This window comes from Mobula hypostoma, chromosome 9 (genome assembly GCF_963921235.1).
Source record: "Mobula hypostoma chromosome 9, sMobHyp1.1, whole genome shotgun sequence".
Classification (NCBI taxonomy): domain Eukaryota; kingdom Metazoa; phylum Chordata; class Chondrichthyes; order Myliobatiformes; family Myliobatidae; genus Mobula; species Mobula hypostoma.
In genome coordinates, this window is record NC_086105.1 from 30,911,672 (window position 1) to 30,936,638 (window position 24,967).

At 37.9% G+C, this 24,967-nt stretch overlaps 1 protein-coding gene across 3 annotated transcripts in view; it reads right to left on the reverse strand.

Annotated features, from left to right (window-relative positions):
• b4galnt3b (beta-1,4-N-acetyl-galactosaminyl transferase 3b) overlaps window positions 1-24,967 on the reverse strand; it is a 177,148-nt gene that overhangs the window by 14,587 nt on the left and 137,594 nt on the right. For all 3 annotated transcript variants that reach the window (XR_010019183.1, XM_063057972.1, XM_063057973.1), the window contains 6 exons: window positions 16,759-16,859; window positions 16,149-16,243; window positions 13,311-14,742; window positions 10,181-10,470; window positions 8,340-8,493; window positions 7,159-7,231 (listed from right to left, as the gene is read on the reverse strand). Coding sequence is in view for 2 of the 3 variants with exons in the window: in XM_063057972.1 (XP_062914042.1) it covers window positions 7,159-7,231; window positions 8,340-8,493; window positions 10,181-10,470; window positions 13,311-14,742; window positions 16,149-16,243; window positions 16,759-16,859 (2,145 nt within the window). In the remaining variant the exon portion in view is untranslated. The remainder of the gene's footprint in view (window positions 1-7,158; window positions 7,232-8,339; window positions 8,494-10,180; window positions 10,471-13,310; window positions 14,743-16,148; window positions 16,244-16,758; window positions 16,860-24,967) is intronic.

The window sequence follows — 24,967 nt, forward strand, 5'->3', positions numbered from 1 at the left end:
TTCTAAAAGTACTTTGCAACCACAGGCAATGTCCTTTCAACTCTTCCCCACCCACTAATCAGAAATCCAAGAAGTCTTCCCAGATGAAGAATTCTCCTGCACTTGTTCCAGTTTGGAGTACTGCAATGAGTGTTCACAATGAGGTCTCCACTGCAATGGAAAACCAAATACAGATTGGGTGACTGCTTTGAAGAGCACTTACATTCAGTCCAGAGAGGTGATCCTGAACTTCCCATGGCTGGCCACTTTAATTCTCTCTCCATTCTGACCTACAGGTCTCTGAACTCCTCAAGCATTACAACGAGGCCCATTGCAAGCCAGAGGAATACCACGTCATCTGTCTGGGCACATGGCAGCCTCCTGGGTTCAATAATGAATTCTACAACTTTAGGTTGCATAACTTCTGTCTGTATTAATCATAAAACTATGGTATTAGCTCAGCTTTGAGGAGTTTGAGGATGTACCCAGCCAGATTTGTTGGGAATGACTTTTTGCTCTGCACTTCACAACCCTTACATGTTTTGTCTACGCTCTCAGCCTGCAATGGCTTCCTTTCACTTACTGACTAAATGGCCCTATTTTCAGTTTAACCATAAGATCACAATGGTTTTTACTCAAACAGAAATATTCTCCGTCTCCCATTCCACTGGCAGCTTAATGAGCTTATTTTTTCTCTCATTCCCAGTACTCATGAAGGTTCTTTGACCTGAAACATAAGCCCTATTTTTCTTCCCACCTGCTGAATATTTCAGCATTTGCTGTTTTTAATATTAGATTCCCAGCACCTGCATTTTTCTCTTTGATCTTCAGCTATGTTCCTATTGAATGATGAAGGTATAACCTACCCGCTTGTATTCGATATTTTCTTGATTGTTTGGCATCAGAGACAGACATTGGTGTTATTAGGCATTCGTGTTTTAGATAATCTCATCCTTAGGATCAAACCTGACCCTGCCTCTTTCTATTTTTTTTTTACCCTTTTTTCAAAAGCCTAATTATTCCTCATTATCTAACCATACCAATGACTCATAGCCATCATTTACCGTGCGGGGAATGGGAATCACCAGGCTTCATCCTATCAACCAATTTCTAGGCACTGGAGTTCAATTTGCTGTTAATCTAATATTCCAATATTTGATTTAAATCAAAGGCAAATGTCAGAATGAATCATTAAATATTTTCCTTCATTAAGAAAATATTGCAGCACTGCTCACAAAAACATAACTTCCCTTTATTTTTATTGCAACATTTTTATAGTCACACTTTTATTGCAAGATTTAATAATAATCCTCCCTGTTAATAATAATCTTTCTGTTAATAAACATTTATTAACAGAAATCATGGGCTGAAATTGTCATTTTTTCCCCCCAAGTCCATTTGATTGGTTAACACTGCTCCTTAATCACAAGATTTGATTCTAACCATAATGCGACAATCAGTGGCAGATTTAAATTCATTCAAAGTCTACAGAACATGAGGGAGGATCTTATTCTTCATGCAATACCAGGAACGGGAGGGGGTTTGCAGGGGGCTTGTGTTCCTAGAAAACAGTCTGTATTGTGCTTTTACATAACATGAAGTTGCATCAATTGAGCACGTGTCAAGAAAAATGAGTTATTCCTCACCTCAATCAAGGTTCTTCTCATTCTGGATCTGCAAGTAAAACTATTTCCACAAGGCCGTTAAGATGTTTGGTGGAGTGTGACTGAGAGGCATAGTCCACTGGTGTAGCCCCATGCTGTTCTTTCTGAAGAACAGGAGGAGGACAACAGTGTCCAATGAATGGATGCCTTGAACAGATGTGCTTTTATCGAATGCATTAAAGTTCTGATACTTAAAAGAGAATCCCATTGCATTGACTCAGGGCACAAACACAACGGAAGCCAATGTTAAAAATACAGCAGCATTATGACATGGCAGAAACAGCTGGTACAGCCAACAGCCACCCCAGGACCTGGTAATAGTCATAGTAGCACGGAAGTCCTACTACTTCCCTTATGTATGAAGAATACATACTTTAATAAAAAATGTACTTCGAATTTTGATATCTTTAATAGCAGTACCAATGTCAATTATACCCACAGCAAAATCCTGGGAATTATTAATGCTCAGAAACAACCAGGACTTGGGTCTTTGACTGCAGAGAAGGACTTAATTCTTCTGACTATAAGGCAAATTCTACAGCTCCATAGATGCTGAAGGATAGGTCCTCATCACTGGACTCTGCAAGCATAATATAACCTGCTGGACTCTCACTCCCACTAAACAGGCTGAGCTTTCACTGCAGTCTTCATTGATGAGGGTCACTGAAAACAATTTAAAAAAAATGCCTTGACTACAATTTCGAAAGACAAAGGCACTTGTTACTTGGATGAGCTAACTTTTGCAAAGCGAACTCCAAGATGTGCAGTGAGATCATTTGGAAATAATATCTTCACTTTCATTACCTCAAACTACTTCAGTCTGCAATTAGAAATAGATTGTTGCAATATTCACTGTCTGCCAAGTTAAGAGGCAACTAACAAAACAATGAGGCTAATGTAGCAATAAAACAACATCAGGTTTATACAGTACTGGCATCTGTTAAATGGAATTTGTCAGAAGTTATGTTGGTATCTATCCCCTGGGATGTCGAATGCAGCTTCAGCTGTTACTTATATAGCTTGCAAACGCACTTGCACCACATAAGATCTTAGTTCTGGACTCTTGTCAAATTTATACTTTGCATCTCTGTTCACAGATCAATATTTATTATTGCTAAAATGATCTTACTCAAGAAAGGGCCATGTTTGTCCTTATCACTTCATCGTTAACAAGCATTAAAAATTAAGCATGAAGCACCAACATAGTATGGGAGTTGGTCTATTTACTTTAGGCAACAATTTTTCAATACAAGACTGGCTGTTGCTCAATGTCTACAGCACTACCCTGCTTTGCGATCGTAAACGATGTTTTATTCAGAACAGTATATAGTCTGCCATGATTTGTCAAGCAGTTTCTTGAAAGAGAACAGCAGTTTCAGCAAGGCTCCTTCAACTGCATTGGTGGGAGTCTACAAAATAATTTGGAGGAGGAAGTCTGGGCTCCTGAGTTAGAGTACTTCAGTGTTCCTTTGCATAAGTGTGGCACAACACCTTAAGTAAATCATCCGGGTCCAGCAAAGCAACACACTGGACTAGCAGATGTCAAGGAAACATACCAGTTACAACAAAATGGATCCATTATTAAGTTTAAAAACGCAAACACGAGGAAATCTGCAGATGCTGGAATTTCAAGCAACACACATAAAAATTGCTGGTGAATGCAGCAGGCCAGGCAGCATCTATAGGAAGAGGTACAGTCGACGTTTCAGGCCAAGACCCTTCATCAGGACTAACTGAAAGAAGAGATAGTAATTTTTGTGTGTGTTGCCATTATTAAGTTATTTGTAAGGTTCCAGCAGCACATGTAAATAAGCACTCAGACAGGATCTCATAGCAGTCCCATGCAAATGAAATGCTTCTGATTCACTCCAAACCTCTCATGGTTTAGCATTCCTGACACAGCTGTGGCTTACAGCTCCTGTAACTTTTTCTCAGAACTGGCAGCAGCAATATTGCGGAGTAAATTATGTCAAACTCATTGAGGATTGTAGCTTGGTTAACCCCAATTCTGAGAATCCAAGTAAACAGCATCCACTGACTCCCCTTTGTCTATCCTGCCTGTTATTTCCTCAAACAATTCCAACAGATTTGTCAGGTAAAATTTCCCCTTAAGGAAACCATGCTGACTTTGGCCTGCTTTATCACGTGCCTCCAGGTAACCCAAAACATCATCCTTAATAATGGGCTCCAACATCTTCCCAATAACTGAAATCAGGCACTGGCCTATGATTTTCTTTCTTCTGCCTCCCTCCCTTCTTAAAGAGTAGAGTAACATTTCCAATTTTCCAGTCCTTTGGAACCATTCCGGAATCTAGTGATTCTTGAAAGATCATTACTAATGCCTCCACAGTTTCTTCAGGTACCTTTTTCAGAACCCTGGGGTGCACTCCATCTGGTCCAGATAATTTGGCTACTTTCAGACCTTTTAACTTCCGAAGCACCTTCTCCTGAGTAGTAGCAACTACACTCAGTTGTGCCCCTTGACACTTATGAATTCTTGGCATACAGCTAGTGTCGTCCACAATGAAGATTGATGCAAAATGTTTATTAAGTTCATTTGCTATTCCTTTGTCCCCCATTAGCGGCTCTCTACTAAAGGAGGTGTAAGGTGCTCCTTCCCCCCACTAGCCTGAAGGTCACCCTTGGGCAAGGTGTAGCACTTGCTTAGCCCCCCTGATCAGGGTCACGTGAAGCCATGGGAGCAGGTGGTGGATGGTTATAAGAGCCGTCAGTGCACATCACAAGCCCTGGTTATGCCACCACTGACACCAGGCAGATAATCTCTGAAGAGTATTGATAATGGCTGGGATCACCTGTCTTGTAAAGACACTGCCCAGAAGACAACAATGACAAACCACTTCTGTAGAAAAGTTTGCCAAGAACAATCATGGTCAGGGATATGACTATGTCAAACATTACAGCACATGATTATGATGATGATGACTACCTCTCCAGCGTCAATTTCCAGCGGTCCAATATCCACTACCCTTTATATATAGTATCTGAAAAAACATTTGGTATCCTCTTTGATATTATTGGCTAGCTTAGCTTCATATTTCATCTTTTCTCACCTTGTGTTCTTTTAAGGTTGTTTTCTGTTGGTTTTTAAAAGTTTCCCATCATAGGACTGTAAGATGTAGGAGCTGAAGTAGGCCATTCGGCCCATCAAGTCTGCTCTGCCATTCAATCATGGGCTGATCCAATTCTTGCAGTCATCCCCACTCCCCTGCCTTCTCACCATACCCTTTGATGCGCTAGCTAATCAAGAACCTATCTATTTCTGCCTTAAATGCACCCAATGACTTGGCCTCCACAACCACTCTTGACAACAAATTCCACAGATTTACCACCCTCTGACTAAAGTAATTTCTCTGCATCTCTGTCCTAAATGGACATCCTTCAATCCTCTTGTCCTAGACTCCCCTACCACAGGAAATAATTTTGTCATATCTAGTCTGTTCGGGCCTTTAACGTTCAGAATGTTTCCACGAGATTCCCCCCTCATTCTCCTGAGCTCCAGGGAATACAGCCCAAGAGCTGCCAGATATTCCTTATACAATAACCCTTTCATTCCTGGAATCATTCTTGTGAATCTTCTCTGAACCCTCTCCAACGTCAGTATATCCTTTCTAAAATGAGCCCAAAACTGCACACAATACTCCAAGTGTGGTCTCACGAGTGCCTTACAGAGCCTCAACATCACATCCCTGCTCTTATATTCTATACCTCTACAAATGAATGTCAACATTGCAATCGCCTTCTTTAGATTAGATTAGATTCAACTTTATTGTCATTGTGCCGAGTACATATACAAAGCCAATGAAATGCAGTTAGCATCTAACCAGAAATGCAAAGAATAACTCAACCTGGAGGTTAACCTTTAAGGAATCCTGCACAAAGACTCCCAAGTCCCTTTGCATGTCTGCATTTTGAATTCTCTCCTCATCTAAATAATAGTCTGCTCGTTTATTTCTTCCACCAAAGTGCATGACCATACACTTTCCAACATTGTATTTCATTTGCCACTTCTTTGCCCATTCCCCTAAACTATCTAAGTCTCTCTGCAGGCTCTCTGTTTCCTCAACACTACCCGCTCCTCCACCTATTTTTGTATCACTGGCAAATTTAGCCACAAATCCATTAATCCCATAGTTCAAATCATTGACAAACATCGTAAAAAGCAGCGGTCCCAACATCGACCCCTGTGGAACTCCACTGGTAACCAGCAGCCAGCTGGAATAGGATCCCTTTATTCCCACTCTCTGTTTTCTGCCGATCAGCCAATGCTCCGCCCATGCTAGTAACTCCCCTGTAATTCCATGGGCTCTTATTTTGCTAAGCAGACTCATGCGTGGCACCTTGTCAAAGGCCTTCTAAAAATCCAAGTTCACTATGTCTATTGCATCTCCTTTGTCTACCCTGCTTGCAATTTCCTCAAAAAATTGCAGTAGGTTAGTCAGGCAGGATTTTCCTTTCTTTAGCCTATCTTGCCATGTGCCTCCAGGTACTCTGTAATCTTATCCCTAGCAATCGATTCTAACAACTTCCCAACCACTGATGTCAGGCTAACATGTCTGTAGTTTCCTCTCTGCTGCCTCCCACCCTTACTAAATAGCAGAGTAACATTTGCAATTTTCCCGTCCTTTTTGTACAGGTCGTACCTCCCCCAGAAGAGGTCCCAATGATACAGGAACCCGAAGCCCTGCCCCCTACACCAGTCTCTCAGCCACGCATTAATATGCCTGATCACGCTATTCTTGCGCTTGTTCGCATGTGGCACAGGCACCAATCCTGAAATTACTACCCTGGACCTTCCGCTTTTCAGCTTCCTACCCAACTCTCTGAACTCTCTCTTATGTGGGAGAAAACATCAGTGGGAGTTGCTCTCATAATTGGCTCCAATTGCAGTCATTTGTGGAAGAATCATCAGCATTACCTCCATTCAAAAAAACCAAAATTTAATCAATGCAAAATGCCAACCCAATAATCAAAACCCTTCCATTAAGGAAATTTAGTTTAAAATATAGATAACTACTTTCCAAGTGTTGAACTTAATTTGAAAGGATATGTTTTGATGGCATCAGAATTTTGTAAATGGTTGATAATAGTGCTATATTTAATTATTGATTCATCAGTTCAATGCTACGAGTACTCAGTCAATACTGGAGAAAAGCACAAGGATGATAGGATAGCCCATAAACAGAAAACATGTTTAATATGGAACAGAAAGCATTTCTATACTCAATTTTAAACTAATTTACTACAAAATCTTGCTGCAGCAGGTCTAATCTGATAACAGATGAAAATTGCCCAAGACAGTGTATGTTCCACTTTTGGGAGAGAACTGGTGATCATTTTCTAGCTGACCTCGTCATTCACTTCTCATTCACAGAATCCTTACATGAGGAATTTCTACAGTGCTCTGGTAAGGCATTTGTTTATTCACAACTAACTAGGCTATAATAACCCCATATTCAATACTTTAATAAATTTTGGCAAAGTTATCCTCTCTTACCTGTATTAAATCTATGCCCGACTGTAGGCCAGCTGAACGCTCAAAGTTTCCTTCAAGTTTCACATACTGATACCTGTACAGAAAGCGTTAAACTTATGTTAAAACGTGCTCTCCCTTAAAAACACACTGATTCAAAATGTACTGAGTTCAGGGAGCATCATAGTGAGGGTGGCTTTGCTGCTACTTCCCATTATGGAGAGAGCATTTCCTTTTGAACCGCATGTGCAGAATCAAAATTAAAATCAAGTATGCCTCAAGATCAAAAGTTAAATGCAAAATTAAATTCCACTGAAATCATTTAAACCCTATCTCTGTAGAGTGCCTCTGCGGTTTTTCCCCCCACTGTGACACTGCCAGTGGTTCAGGAAATGAGACCAACTTTTCAAAAATATCACCATGGATCTACAGCAAGAAGCAACTCAATTTGAATTTAGTTCCTGTGGGGCCTGCTACTATAAAGAATTTCCATCACACAGTGAGTGGCTACATGCTCCAAAGACAAACTGATAATGTTGAAAAATACTCTCGCTTCACGACGGATGAGAATGCTTGGAATTAAAGTCACAGATGAATGTGTAAAATAGTTACAATAACAGGGAGGCCTCAAAATGGTTAACGCAATAGGCAATGGAACATAAATACCTGTGAAGGAAATTAATTTTAAATTGCATGATGGCATTGAGAATGAACCTCATTGTAAGGAATGCTGGTGTCAATAGTGGTAATTCAGTCTCTCTTCTGCGTTGACAGAGGTCAAAAACTAGTTAATTTGTTATATTAGTCATAAAAACTTAGTTTCAAAAAGCATCATTCATAAACTGAAGGATCATTTTGTACATCAAGTTAGATACTTCTCCCCAGTTCTCCTTCAGTTAGCAATAAAACCTATGAATAAATATCTAGGTTAGAGGGTCAAGTAATTTTGACTCCTGATTTATTGCATTGCGAACCTCACTGAAATCAGAGGAGTTTTGGATTGAGTCCAGTGTAACTTGGAACAGAATAGAAGGGACAAGTCCCCAATACATTGCTGTGGAATCTCAACAAGATTGGATGTTGCTACCAACTCCTTGTGCTGTGGTTCTACACCTGTAGCTGCTTACGTGGTTAAGTACTGTCAGTGAGATCCAGCCTATCATCATTTCAACTTCAACAAAATAAGTTAATGAAGAATGAGAAACCTGGTCAACATGCTGTTTTTCAAAGCTTTTTCAACGTCCATGTCTGAGCTGCTGTAATCAGCGATGATGACATTGAAATATTCATCTCCAGTGACTGCATACAACTCTTCCATATCAAAGATAAATTGCTGTACCCATCGAGCTTGGTTTTTGACTGTAGAAAGAATATTGAAATGACCAGCAATGTTCATACTTTTGTAGACAGGCACATTCACTTCACTAATCCCCTTCTTATTCACTAACCATTTAAGCTGCTGTATAGATATCAACAAAGGATCACTGAAAGATCACACATATTTTTCCCCAGGTGCAATATCTATAAGAAATATTTAATTTGATATTGGTCCATAAACAACTTTGTACCACAGATCCTTCTTGAATGGCTGATTCTGATTTTGGACAACACTGCACGACAGAGCTCTTGAAAATTTACTTCCATTATTACAATGGATTATGAGCTGGGGAAACCAGATACTGAATAATAAGTGTAGTGTTATTATACAGTTCTTGTATTACATTTCTACCTATTAAGTTAAAAGACTTATCCAAACTGTCAACGAATCTTGTTTGGATGTGTAAATAATTTATGGGACTGATTGGGTATCAAGCTAAGTACAGTATATTGTAACTGATTAATACAAAATTAACAAGCTAAAACAACAGCGCATATGCAGTATGCATATGCAATATTAACCTCACCAAAATTGTTGGCATTTATCCTGGGCATGAAATAAATAATGGGACAAATCTCAACATACTGTGAAACACAAAATTATGAAGAATACAGAGTTACAGTCATGCACAATGGCTTAGTGCTCCAGTATTTAGTGTTTAACTGAATTATTTATTTAATCAGGGCATTGAGTACAAAAGTTGGCAGGCCATGGTACAGTTGTAAAGGATGCTGGTAAGGCTGCACTTGGAGGACTGAGTTCAGTTCTGGTCACTCTGCTATAGAAACGATATTATTAAACTGCAAAGAGTGCAGAAAAGATTTACAAGGATGCTGCCAGGACTTGAGATACAAAATAAACCGAAGTCGGGATGTCATAGGCTACAGAGGGAAAAGCAGGAGAATGGGGTTGAGTGGGATAATACATCAGCCATGAAGGAATGGCGGAGCAGACTTGATGGGCTGAATGGCCTAATTCTGCTTTATATCTTTTGGTCTTATGCTTACAGGGAGCGGTTGGACAGGCTAGAACTTACCTCTTTTAGAGGATAAGAAACTGACAGGTGACCATATGGAGGTGCATAAAATCCTGAGAGACATAGACAGAGTGAATGCTCCCCCCAGAGTCTGAGAATCAAGATCTAGGAGGGCACAGATTTAAGGCGAGAGGGGAAAAGACTGAAAAAGTTGAGGAGCAACTTTTTACAAAAAGGGTATCTATGTGGAATTAGCTGCCAGAGGAAGAGGTTGAGACAGACAGTAACAACTTCTAAAAGACAGTTGGACAGGTACATAGATTGGAAAGGTTTAAAAGGTTATGCAGCAAACACTGGCAATGGGTCTAGCTTGGACAGGGCACCTTGACTGGGCATGGACCAGCTGGGCTGAACGACTTGATTCTGTGCTATTCAGAGTTAGCTCAATTAATTCTTATTGAGCTGATAAAAGCTTAACTCCTCAAATATGACTTCTAGAACTTGACAATTGCTTCTTAAAACAGCTGAATTAAATTGACTTTATTACTTACATCCTTCATATACATGAGGAGTAAAAATCTTTACATTATGTCTCCATCTAAATGCTCAATTGATAGTAATTTATAACAAATAGTATGTATAAAAATAAATAGCTGTTCCACTATATGTCCAGGTAAGGATGCAACTTTTACCTGGAACTATGAAGTGTATCATTGCATTGCGCCGCCAGCTGAATCCAACTGGGGTACACAGCAATATCTTCTCTTGATTTTCTCTAAAATTTCGGCCTCCCTGCCGGTATACATTTTTCAGCCTGCGTTCATCACCACTGTAGCCATTTCCATTGAGGTTATAAACATACTCTGATAGTCGCACAACTGTTTTTTGATTCAGTAACAACTCGAGCTCTAGGAGGTATCGACTCCCACGCAGGCGGTCAAGGCGCTTTTCAATGTTGACTATTCTATGAAGCAAGTATATTCTGTTTCCAAATAAATAAATTGTTATTAGAACAAACACTGTAAACATGCTCTATTTGTTCTATTCAACTGTATAGCCTAAAATACTATTAAATATTTAAACTGAAGGCTACTTTACACCTTACTAGGCAGGCAAAACACACACTGGAGGTTAAAATGAGACTTGTACTTTCTTCCATCGTGCTGCTTGCAAATATTAAATTCAACACAGGAGATCAGCATGTTGCATAGAACGTTTTTACAGTTAGCCCGGGCAACCCATCTGATGACTTCAATTCCCACTGTGATGATCTCCATACTGAGTAACTGGAAACCTCACATTCAGTTTAATCACTATTATGTTAATTATTATACAATAGTGGATCACTTTCCCTAATTTACTTTGACTCATAGCAACGCACTTGCTTTGATTCTAGGTTTAAAGTACTTGGATCTACATTACATGATCCAGTCTATGGTCCATAGAGATTGAATTAGTCATTCACAAACTTCACTAGCTGGAACAAATAGAATACTTAGCTCAAAATGAAGGCTGTGCTCTATGTCCAACTCAAGTACATTCTGCAACTGGCAAAACTGGAATATTATCCAATAATCCTTCCCAAAGACACTAGGACAACATCGCCCTGTCACTGCTCTTGGACAATGTTCAGTCATAGGGAAATACAGCAGAGCTTGTCCATGTCGACCATCAACACTCATCCCATTTAGTGTTACAATGGCTATATTTCATTAGGAGTTTGAGGAGATTGGGTTTGTCAACTAAAACACTTGAAAACTTCTACAAATGTACTGCGGAGAGCATTCTGACAGGCTGCTCACCATCTGGTATGAGGGGGAGCAACTGCACAAGATCAAAGTAAGTTGCAGAAACTTGTAAAATTAGTCAGCTCCATCATGAATACTAGCCTCCAAAGTATCCAAGACAGCTTCAAGGAGCGGTGCCTTGGGAAGGTTGTGTCCCTCATTAAGGATACCCATTACCCCAGGACATGTCCTCTTCAAGCTGTTACTGTTGGAGAAGGAGGTACAGAAGCCTGAAGACACACATTCAGCAATTCAGAAACAGCTTCTTTCCCTCTGCCAGCTGCTTTCTAAATGGATTTTGAACCCATGAACACTACCTCACTACATTTTTATTTCTTTTATTTCCACTACTTACTTTAACTATTTTATATTTATACACACAGACACACACACTAATATAATTCAGATTTTTTCCTCCTCTATATTTATTTATCATGCATTGCATTGTACTGCTGCTATAAAGCTAACAAATTTCACAAAATATGCGGGTGATGCTAAACTTGATTCTAATTCATGCACACTTGGGTTTGTAGCCTTTTACCCTGGCAGTTCAAGTCCCCATCAAGATGTCTGATGGAATGATTACTGACAGCAACTAGAACAGTCCACACAGAGGCCTGTGGGTGCAGTGGGTTAACTGCTCCACCCTGGAATTTAATGATATTCCCTCTTCTATAACTTCTACAACAGCAGCAGGTAAGTGTGCATATGACCACACAATGACAGTCAGCACCAAAAGCTACAGTTTTCGTTGGTAAGGGCCAAAACTGGCATGGTGCAGTGAGTGACATTGTTAGATCAGACAGAACGGTAGTGTGGTGGTTAGCACAACGCTTTACAACAGGGGTGACCTGGGTTCAATACCCACCGCCGCCTGTAAACGTGTTTGTACATTCTCCCTGTGACTGCGTGGGTTTTCTTCCACAGTCCAAAGATGTACCGATTGGTTGGTTAGTTGGTCATTGTATATTGTCCCATGATCAGGCTAGGATTAAATTGTTGGGGGGGGGGGGAGTTGCTGGACAGCATGGCCCAAAGGGCCAGAAGGACCCATTTCACGCTGTATCTCAATAAATTAAAAAGAAAATCTCCATAGTGCAGATTGCCAGAGCAACATGAATGCCATTTTTGGGGACTACATATAGCAAAAGTATTTCCATTTCCTAAATGTTCATCTTGTCTATGGTCATACCCAGCCAATCATACAGTTAAACACCTAATACCTGACAGACCAGAGTGCCACCTGTGTTTGACCCATCAGTGATTGATGTCTTCATCCCCCTCCCTTTGCATTCACTAGAAATAGAAGAAACTCTCAAGCAGCTCAGAGGTAAAGAGACCTGGATACAGACAACACTGGTAACGGTAGGGGCAGCACCATCTTGGATGGGTGGCTGTTCAGTAAACACCAGGAAGAGCACTGACAAGGCAATAGTGGCAGGTGGATAAATGCACAATCCCAAGGACAGCAATTTCATGCTCTATAGAGGAGAAAGCCTGCAGATGCTGGAAATCCAGAGCAACACACACAAAATGCTGGAGGAACTCAGCAGGCCAGGCAGCTTCTATGGAAAAGAATAAACAGTTGACGTTTCAGGCCGAGAACCTTCATCGGGAATCTACAGAGTTGTTGGCATTCTCTCAGGATGGGCCACTCACAGTTGAAGGAGATATTGGTGAATTGCTATAAATTCCCATAAAACTCTTTGACACTGGCACTTACAGACATATCAACAGCAGTCTGAACCAGTGTGGCAGCAAAATGAACTTGTATGGAAAAATTCTGAGTTTCCGGTGCAGTGCCCAGCTTTTGGTAGCTTCCATTTCTGTTCCTTTGTGATATTAGATGCCTTTTGTCAGACACTAACATCAGACTGAGTGCGTATGTTTGAGATGGTTTTGGCCCATGCTAGAAAAAAAAGGGCCAAGAAACTGGCCTGATAGTGATTTCCTATCCTGAAAGTGAAGACAAAAACTCATAAAAATCCACAAGGTAAATCACCATCATTCTTAGACGTGAAAACTTGTGACTCACCCTTTATGTTTTTCATTTAGCTTCCTCATATACATTTTCACAACATCTACAGCCTCTTGATCTTTCATCAGCAAATTTCCTGACACATTACACCGGAGATCAATCCAGTCAGACCTTAAGGAATGGAAGTCTATATTGTTGACAGAGAAGGTCTGATCCCAGCTGACAGCTGTGTCATACACTTGCTTATGAAAGCTCACATCATCTGGTAAATCTTCTTCACCTTCCTCTTCATCATCATCCTCTCCTTTTATTGATATATCGTGGTGACTCCATTTTCCATTTTTGTTTATAATCTCTTGAAATTTATTTTTGACTTTAGCTTGTGACTTTTGGATTACTGCATCATTTTCCTTTTCTACATAATCATATTCTTTCTCTTTCCATTTCTGATCAGCATTAAGGTTAAATGATGTAACCTTTTCATACTGGTGCTTAATTTTGATTGACTGTATGTCTTTTCTGGATTGGATATCCATAGTGATTGATGGTCCTGGATTCTCAGCATGATAATTCAGTTTGCTACTTTGACCAAAGACAGATTTATCTTTAATAGTGATTTGCTTGCCAGCATCAAACGTTTCCTCTTTCAGCTTGGATGGTAACTGAAGTTCTCTCTGCTTTAAATGATCAATTCTCTCTTTACTATTCTTCTTACTGATAAACGCAGCAACATTTTGGTTCACTTTTTGTGCTGACAATGTAGGTGGCTGTTGGTCATAAATAGTTTTCTTTGCTTTTTGAATGACTAGTTTTTTTTGCTTCTCCATTAACCCATGAGCTTGTCTCTCCTGAAACTCAAGTTCACCAATATTCTGATTAACACCTAGCTTTTCTCCCTGAGAAATCTGCTGGGCAGAAAGGCTGTTGCCTTCAGGCTTCCGTTTTTCAGAGGATTTTACAGTAGGTTCTACTAATCTATCCTTCAATGATGCATATTTCTGTTTTGAAAAACTTTGGAAAGTCCTGTTTGCTTTTTGATTTGGAGAGCGGATGCTCTCTATGTTTTCTTTAACTGAAGAAATATAATTTCTCTTGTGCTTCATTCCTTTGAGTGCCAGAACACCCTCAGCTGATCTACGGTCAACACCTGGATTATCTTCAAAGGTATCATTAGTTGGTTTACGTTCTACAACAAAGAACAGCTTCCTTTTCCTCTTGAATGTATAATCATCGTAGTCATCTCCATAATCTTTTACATCAGCAGCATTCACTCTGTTAGGGATGTGTCTGGCCTCTTGGACTTTGTCTGCCTGTTCTTTTTGACTTCCAACTTCTTCAATATTCTTCTGATTTTTCTCCTGTAGTGCAGCTTTTGGATTCATTGGATGTGGGAACTGACCATCATCTTCATAGATATATTCTTCCTCCTCTTCTTCAAAATTGTGCTCCAATACTTCCTTTTCCTGCCTCTTCTGCTCTTTTGGATTTCCTACATATATATAAAAAAAATCAATACCATATAATTGCAGAAGAAAATCTTTCACACTGCAAGAACATTTTTACTCATTTTTGACTTTTTAATATTTGCAAGTTATTAACAATGACAAGAAAAATCATTTTTATCTATATTTATTCTAAAGAATGATATTAGGGTAACATGACAGTCTTCAGATATTTAATTAGCCACACACAAAGAAGATCTGAAATAATCACTGAACTTTGCCTATTAAAATGAATCACAGTAGCACCCGTCAGCATTTCAATCAGAATTTTGAAATAAATCTGTGACAATTAAGAGGGATAGTGTAGATTTGCAGAACATTAACAAATCTATTTTCTTGCCATTAATATCCATTATAGTACCATTTAACAGTTTTTATCCTTTTAACTGTTTTATTATCCTGTAATTATTTCAGTCTGGTAAAGTGCAAAGAATCAGATAATTCCAATGTCTTGTTAGTGGAGGGATTATGAAATATTTGCCTATTAAAGTTGCTGGAATTTAACTTGCAAAATAAATATCTTCTTTCAATAGGTTCACATAATCAGCTGCCAGTTCATTCTGCATTTCACCAGTGACCAATTATTTGAAAGGATGGCTCCATAGACATTATCACCTTGGCAGAAATGGTATCGACAAGAAACAATTCCTCCTTGTCACAAAAACCTTTCTACCTATCCGTTCTGTATGAATGCTTCATATATTCAGTTTCATCTCACCTCCATTGTCACTGTTGTCGCTTGGAGGAGCTGCAATTTCTTTCAACAGAAGAATGCAAAGATAAAGAGTATAGTTTTTTGTCCTTACCAAAAACTCCGGGCTCAAGTTAGACTTCTGGCCCTGTACCATCTCTATCAAATTGAATGACAGGTTTTATTTAGTTACCAATACCAAATTCCATCCTTTCCCTGTCTTGCTAAATGCCACATCAACCTATTACCTCCAAATCTGATTATTCTCACGGTTGCTTGGAAGGTTTGAAGCATACTTAATTCCAAGCTTAAAGTCACCCTCTCTGGATCTGTGTTAATTTTCGTCTGCATCACTGCTAGAAATCCCTATATAAAATTAAGTTTTGATGTTGTACTCCAATTTAGTTATTGATTCTCACAAGCAACTGGCTGCTACAGTAAAGACATTGCACATGATTTCTAACTAAGGTTCAAAACCTAAAATACTTATGAAACAAACTCATGGGATCGCATAGTATTTTTTTGTTTTGCTATCCAGTCTTAAAGTATTATTTAAAAAGTATTTTACTGCTACAATATTCTTATGTAATTTTTTTATTACTGATTTCCCCCCCCCCAAAATAAACACTACCTACTGATAATGTTGAACAAAATATCAATAATTTATTGTACAGAGTCATGGATCTAAGATGTATTGGTTACCATCACCGGCTCCCATCCAAAGAGAATTTCTGAACTTTTCCATATTTGGTTTTTGTGGTGGCATATCCATTTTCATGTATTTGTAGAATCCAAATCTGTGGGATAGATACAACGTGGTTTAAGTAAGGTTAGTAGCATTTTAATAAGTTCTTTATAATTGCAAATATGTAAGAAATTGGGCATATTTTCCAATCATTAAATTACTAAATAATTACTTAAGCTACTATTGTAGTTTGGCATTACATTCATAACTCCAATTATTTCTGATGGAATTTCCTCATTTATTTTGCACTTTTCTCTTTATGTGTGTGATCATTCCTGCCATCTGATTCAAATTTCAGAGATCAAGTTCCAATAGGATTTGCAAGTAATTTCCCAGGAGGACTTGAAATATATTTCTCCCAACACTTTAAGGTAAAGGAATCATACATTAATTCTGAACTCTGAATCCAACTTCTGGTCAGGAAAAAAACAAATATTCAGAATATGCAGATAAATGCCAAATTCCTAAATTAATTTTCATCAAACTAATTCTCATTTTTATTTTCATTACATTTAGTTTTTAATTTGTGGCATTACCTTCCTAACATTTCATGTTTCATGGTCTCACCTTTCCAAGTAATAGATATTTTCAAAATAAAAGCATTTGTTTTCTGATTCCATGTGTGTTAGCCTCGTGTAATCATTGGGGTAGACATAAGTCAGATGAACCTACAATTTAAAAATTTGAAAATATTATAACATAATAAAATTAAAATATTTAATATTTATAATATTTTAAAATATTATAACAATGTCTAACAGATAAACAAAGCAGGGTGACCCAATTCGTCTTTATCAACGTTCCACATGAATTCTCTCCCAACCTGCTTGAGCAAACCCTATTCCCCTTCTACAAATATTTGTCTAGCATTCCCTTGTATATATCTACAATAATTCCACGATATGAAATTATGCAGTCTTACCATTTTCTATGAAATTGCTCCCGAATTCTCTGCAGTAACTATTGACAATTATTGTTTTCAACATCAAACTGCACTAATGAATCATTCCACTTAATATTAATCTCTAAAACAGAAAATGTACAGCAATGATTCTTGCTTGAGGCAATCAATACAAGCTACATTCATAATTACATGACCAATTATAAGGGAAACAAAAGGCAAGTGCAATTTTATCAACAAGATGGTAATCTGATGAAAAGGATCACCCAAAATCAAAAATCAAGGGATTTCTACAAGGCAGGTAAATTCAAACTACAAGAATAATAACCATACTAAGCTCTCTCTTTTGTGTCATTGTACTTTCAATGTGTGTGGTCATTTTACTACTGAAAATGATAACTATTCCATTAACAATCTTTTGTTTCCAAACATGAGAAAATCTGCAGATGCTGGAAATCCAATTAACACACACGAACTGCTGGAGGAACTCAGCAGAATTCCTCCAGAATTTTGTGTGAGAATCTTTTGTTTCCTCCTGGCCTCTCCTAAAATGTGTGGAAAGCACTACTGGACAGTATATACCATGATGGTCAAGGTGTCCCAGCAGCAGGGAGGGAGAAATGGATGAGTCATTACAAGGTTTCTCATAACATTACAAGTATATAAACCATCTCCATCTCGACATAGACACCTGTACACGTAAACCAGCTCCATAAATAATATTAAATGCAATTGAGAACCAGTCTTGGGAAAAGAATATTTACACGTAAAATGCTCTGCAGATGCTAGCGTCAAAGCAACACTCACAACACACTGGAGGAACCCAGCAGATCGAGCAGCATCCATGGAAAAGATGAGTCGACGTTTCGGGCCGGAACTCTTCGTCAGGACTGTAGAGGGAAGGGGCAGAGGCCCTATAAAGAAGGTGGAGGGAGGGTGGGAAGGAGAAGGCTGGTCAGTTCCAGGTGAAAAACCAGTAAGGGGAAAGATAAAGGGGTGGGGGAGGGGAAGCAGGGAGGTGATAGGCAGGAAAGGTGAAGAAGGAATAGGGGAAAACACCTTACTGGTTTTTCACCTGGTACCTACCAGCCTTCTCCTTCCCACCCTTCCCCACCTTCTTTATAGGGCCTCTGCCCCTTCCCTCTACAGTCCTGACGAAGGGTTCCGGCCCGAAACATCGACTCATCGTTTCCATGGATGCTGCCCGATCTGCTGAGTTCCTCCAGCAGGTTGTATTTACACGCAACCTCCCCAGAGTAATTGGATGCCAATGTCTCTTTCTTTCTTTCTTTTTAAATCTTTTTATTGAGTAAGTATACAAAAAAGGTAAGCCATATAAACATTAATACAATGTTAAAGTATAATAAAATTCCAAAAGATAACAATACCAAAAAGAAAATACTACAAACAATGTAATTTAAGCATAAGAAACCAAGATAACATAATAGTATACTAGATTTTATATATATCAATGGAAAAAAGAAAAAAAAAACCCCAAAAAAAAACCCACCGTGCAACTAACTAAAAGCAAAGCAAAGCAATGGGCTAACTTGAAACCAAACAGAGTTAAACTTAAAATCACGTCCTCAATCCCGACCTCCATTAAAACAGTGAAAAAAAAAACAAGAAGGGTAAATATTACATTAAATGAAAATATCGAATAAAAGGTCCCCAAATCTGTTCAAATTTAAATGAAGAATCATAAAGGTTACTTCTAATTTTCTCCAGATTCAAACATAAAATCGTCTGAGAAAACCAAAAAAAGGTAGTTGGAGCATTAAGCTCTTTCCAATGTTGTAAAATACATCTTTTCGCCATTAAAGTAAGAAATGCAATCATTCTACGGGCTGAAGGGGAAAGATTACTAGAAATTTTAGGTAGTCCAAAGATAGCAGTAATAGGGTGAGGAGAGATATCTATATTTAATACCTTAGAAATAATATTGAAAATATCTCTCCAAAAAGTTTCCAAAGTAGGGCAAGACCAAAACATATGAGTTAAAGAGGCTATCTGCCCCGAACATCTATCACAGAAAGGATTAATATGCGAGTAAAAACGCGCTAACTTATCTTTGGACATATGTGCTCTATGAACCACTTTAAATTGAATTAGGGAATGTTTAGCACAAATAGAGGAAGTATTAACTAATTGTAAAATCTGCCCCCAATCATCCACAGAAATGGTAAGCCCCAATTCCTGTTCCCAATCTACCCTAATCTTATCAAATGGAGCTTTCCTAAGTTTCATAATAATATTATAAATCATAGCCGATGCACCTTTCTGACATGGGTTAAGGTTAATTATCGAATCTAAAATATATATAGGAGGAAGCATTGGAAAGGAAGAAAGTATAGTACTTAGGAAATTTCTAACTTGTAAATATCTAAAAAAATGTATTCTTGATAAGTTATATTTATTAGATAATTGTTCAAAAGACATAAGGGAACCATCTAAAAATAAATCCAAAAACCGTAAAATACCCTTAGTCTTCCAAGTTTGAAAAGCGCGATCCGTAAAAGAGGGAGGAAAAAATATGTTACCTAAAATAGGAATCGCTAACCCGAATTGATTAAGATCAAAAAATTTTCTGAATTGAAACCAAATACGCAAAGCATATTTAACGATCGGGTTAGAGACCTGCTTAAGGCGTTTCGAATCAAAAGGAAGAGATGAACCTAAAATAGAACCAAGTGTATAACCCTGAACAGATTGTAATTCCAATGCTACCCATTTAGGAATAGATAGTATATCCCGGTCAAGTAACCAAAATTTCATATGTCGAATATTAATAGCCCAATAATAAAATCTAAAGTTAGGTAATGCTAAACCTCCATCTCTCTTAGCTTTCTGTAAATGTATTTTACCCAGTCTCGGATTCTTATTCTGCCAAATAAATGAAGAAATTTTAGAGTCGACTTTATCAAAAAAAGATTTAGGAACGAAAATTGGTAATGCCTGAAACACATATAAAAATTTTGGCAAAAAAAACATCTTAACTGCATTAATACGACCAATCAAAGTTAAATATAAGGGAAACCATTTAGATGAAAGTTGAGTAATATGGTCTATTAATGGTAAAAAGTTAGTCTTAAATAAATCTTTATGTTTACAAGTAATTTTAATCCCAAAATATGAAAGGTAATTATTAATCAATTTAAATGGAAATTTATAATATAAGGGAAGATGTTTATTAATCGGAAAAAGTTCACTCTTACTAAGATTTAATTTATAACCTGAGAAAAGACCAAATTGTGCTAATAACCCTAAAACAGCAGGAATGGATCTCTCAGGATTAGAAATATATAAAAGTAAATCATCAGCATAGAGTGATAATTTATGGGACTTTAATCCCCGAGTTATCCCAGTAATATTTGAAGATTCTCGAATAGCAATTGCAAGAGGTTCTAATGCAATATCAAATAATAGGGGACTAAGAGGACAGCCTTGTCGAGTACCACGAAAGAGAGGAAAAAAAGGTGAGTTTAAAGAGTTAGTACGAACCGAGGCTACAGGGGAGTGATATAACAGTTTAATCCAGGATATAAATTTCAAGCTAAAATTAAACATTTCAAGCACCTTAAATAAATAAGGCCATTCTACTCTATCAAAAGCTTTCTCGGCATCTAAAGAAATAACACACTCAGGAACATTTTGTGAGGGAGTATAAACGATATTTAACAATGTACGAATATTATAAAAAGAGTAACGACCTTTAATAAAACCCGTTTGGTCTTCCGAAATAATAGAAGGAAGTACTTTTTCTAGTCTATTTGCTAATAACTTAGAAAAAACTTTAGAATCAACATTTAATAAAGATATTGGTCTATAAGATGCACATTGAGCAGGGTCTTTATCCTTCTTTAGTATTAAAGAAATTGATGCTCTATTAAAAGATTCCGGAAGTTTACCAAGTTTCAAAGAAGCCTCAAAAACCTTATAGAGCCAAGGAATCAATAAAGAAGCAAAACATTTATAAAATTCAACGGTAAACCCATCAGGGCCAGGAGCTTTCCCCAGATTCATAGAAAAAATAACATTCTTAATCTCATCCATTGTAATGGAAGTATCTAATAGGAGAAGACATATCCTGTGAAATCTGAGGGAAGTCTAACTTATCTAAAAAATCATTCATATATTTAGAATCTCGAGGAGACTCTGATTGATATAAAGAAGAATAAAAATCACAAAAGGTTTGATTAATCCCCACATGATCCAATATCAATCGATCATTTTGGTTATAAATCTGATTGATTTGAGATTTAACATAATTAGATTTCAATTGATTAGCCAGCAGCTTGCCAATTTTATCACTGTGAACATAAAAATCACTTCTTGTTTTCTTTAATTGGTTTACAATCGAGGACGAGAGTAGTAAACTGTGTTCCATTTGAAGTTCAGTTCTTTGTTTGTATAGCTCCTCAGAAGGAGCCATAACATATTTCTTATCAATTTCTTTAATCTTGTCCACAATTGCCATCTCCTCCTGCTTCTGTTTCTTCCTCAAAGCAACGGAATACGAAATAATCTGACCCCGAATATAGGCTTTAAAAGTGTCCCAAAGAGTGTTAACCGAAATATCTTCTGTATGGTTAATTGTAAAAAAAAGCTCAATCTGTTCATTCATAAAATTAACAAAGTCCGAGTCCTGAAGCAACAGCGAATTAAAACGCCATTGTCTATTGTTTGGTATATTGGCCATAATTTTAATAGAAAGCTTAAGTGAAGCATGATCCGAAATGGTTATAGAATCATAATCACATTTAATCACTGAAGGAATGAGACGAGAATCAATAAAAAAATAATCAATTCTTGAATAGGAATGATGAACATGTGAAAAAAAGGAAAAATCTTTTTCCTGAGGATGCAGAAAACGCCAAATGTCCGTCGACCCAGAATCAGAAAGGAAAAAATTAATCAAATTTGCAGATTTATTAGGTAAAGTCCGTAAAGGAGCCGAACGGTCCAAAGCTGGAGATAAACAGGTATTAAGATCTCCGCCCCAAATCAATGAAAACTCGTTCAAATTCGGAAACTGATCAAACAATGATTTATAAAATTCCGGACAATCCATATTAGGAGCATAAACATTAACCAAAACTACTTTTTTATTAAATAGTAAACCACTAACCAATAAAAATCTACCATTCGGATCAGAGATAATATCCTGTTGTATAAAAGTAACTGAGGAATCTATAAAAATAGAGACGCCTCGAATCTTAGCATTGGAGTTCGAATGAAATTGTTGTCCCTTCCAGAATTTGAAAAAACGTAGTCTGTCCCCCCTCCGTACATGGGTCTCTTGTAAAAATAAAATTTGTGCTTTAAGTCTCCGGAACACTTTAAAAACTTTTTTTCTTTTAATAGGATGATTAAGACCATTAGTATTCCAGGAGACAAAATTAATAATAGACTCCATAAATCCTAAAGTCAACCCACAACAAGGAGGATTGACAATAGGCGCGACCCACAAACCCGGAGAGGAAACAGAACATACAAAAGATACCGGGGAAAAGGACGCAACCAGTACTTCAATAATGTATATAGCCCAAAGAAAAACAAACTAAAACGTGAAGCCCCTCCCACCACCCCCCACCCCAAGACCCCAAGGCAAAATCTAAAGCAGACCCGCCAGAAAGAAGCAAGCGCTAAAACTACCCCCATGACTTCCGGTATACGCTTCCTAAAAAAAAAGGTATAAATATGAAAAGGATCAGCTAATTGTAAAACAGTAAAAAAATAAGTAAAAAAAAGTTAGCTCAATTAGAATACACACAGAACAGAACAAAAGCCGGAAAATATATATTAAAAAAAACCACAATAAACCTCAAACTCATGAATAGACACAGCAACAAAAAAAAATAGGATTATTAACATAAAGTGATTATAAAAAGCAAAACAGAATAAAATTTTAAAAAAACTACAAAATTTGAGGCCGCACAGGAAATACGTAAGATGACAAAAGGGAAGTAACCACCCAGAATCCCCTGGGAAAAGAAAGAAATGACGCAGTTAAAAAGAAAGTTTAGCAGCCATATTAAGAAATCAAAAGTAAACTTTTCTGCCCAAATAGGGCACAGAAAAGTTAAAACCAACCAATTCACAGCCTCCGATCAACGGAGAAAATTAAAAAAAAGGCAATTAAGATGTTGAAGATGAAAGTTGATCCAGATAGCTCTGGGCATCCGATGGAGAATCAAAAAAACGAAGGGCTCCATCTAACATGCGAATCCTTAGACGTGCAGGGTACAACAGCGCTGGTCTTAAATCCATCTTATAAAATTCCGACATCACAGATCTGTAACGGACCCGTTGGTCCCAGATTGGTTTACTGAAATCTTCCACGAATCGGAACTTAAGATCCGAAAAATCAATGAAACCTTTAGATCGAGCGAATCGAAACAGTCTCTCCTTGTCTTGAAAGTAATGAAAACGTAAGATAACATGCCTAGGTCTATCTGACCTAGACGAGTATGATGGGATTCTGTGAACACGATCCAGTAGCGGTGGTTGGTCAGGAAATACAGTAGGGAATGCATCTTTTAAAAGTTGAGAGAAATATTTCATGGGGTTGTTAGCTTCAACCGCTTCCCTCACGCCAATCATTCGTAAATTCTGCCGTCGCATTCCAGATTCCAAGTCAGAGTTTTTAAAAGTCAAAAAGTCAAGTTTCTTCTTCATTACCTTAATTGTTTCTTCGATTTTCCCCATCTTAAGCTCACTTTGTTGCGCGAATTTTTGAAGATCAGATATAGCCGACTGATGTTCCGCAATACATGTTTGCATCTTATCAATTAAATCGGCAATTTTCTGGAAATTAGTTGAGATTTCCGTATGAATCAGGTCTTTAACAAAGCCTGCAATTTCCGTACGAATCATCTCCCTAACAGAGGTTGAAATTTCCCTCTGAATTAACTCCGATATCGCTTTCAAAGTCACCGGTGATTCAGTCGGAGGGAGATCCGTAGCTTTCGGTTTAACCGGAGGTTTACCATCCTTGCCGTTTTTCCCGTTCTTAGACATAGCAGATCTAAGTATCATCCAATTGTCAGAGAATTCAGTTTAATTCAAAGTATTGTAAAAATTGATGCCTTAATGGTTAATTAAAGTATAGCTGACCATAGAGAAAAAAAAACTCAGAGGTAATGGAGCGAGTCAAGAACGCGACTTCACTCCATGAGCGCTACCGGAAGTCCCCTCCAATGTCTCTTAAGAGGACGTGCTGCCAGTGTTAGCAAAGGAAGCTACTTAAGACATTTGCTTTGAAAATTGACAAGCAATCACTTCTATTGATACATGTGAAATGATACCCTATTAACCAATGTTACATCCCCTGATACTTCATCACAATGAAACCAGTCATTGAATGTAGGAAATCCTGATTTTGTACCTTTGTAACTATGCAGGGAAAGAACATAAATAAGTACACATATCCGTACTGTGGGGGTCTAGTTACTATATTGAATACTTTCCATGTATTTTATGACATGGACAGAATTGATTTATGGACGCCTGTAAAACTAGAACCCTTTTTTGTAACCCAGGGATTCTCCACAACCTAAAATGAGTAGCAAGCTGCAGAAAAATTAGACAAAGGAAGATGGAAAGAAGGACAAAATAAGACACTTTGCTCAGCCTGTTTCAGAATTATATTAAAAGAGGCAGATGCAGGAAATCTGAAATAAAACTAAAGCAAAACACTCAGCTGAGCAGGCAGCAAATGTACAAAGAGAAACAAGTCAACAAGTCAGGTTGGAATCTTCAGGTCATTTTTCTTTCCACAGATGCTGCCCGACATATTGAGAGCTTCTGGCGTTTTCCGTTTAATTAAATGCGGAATACTACACAAAGTGGGTACAAGGTGGGAGCGAGCAACGA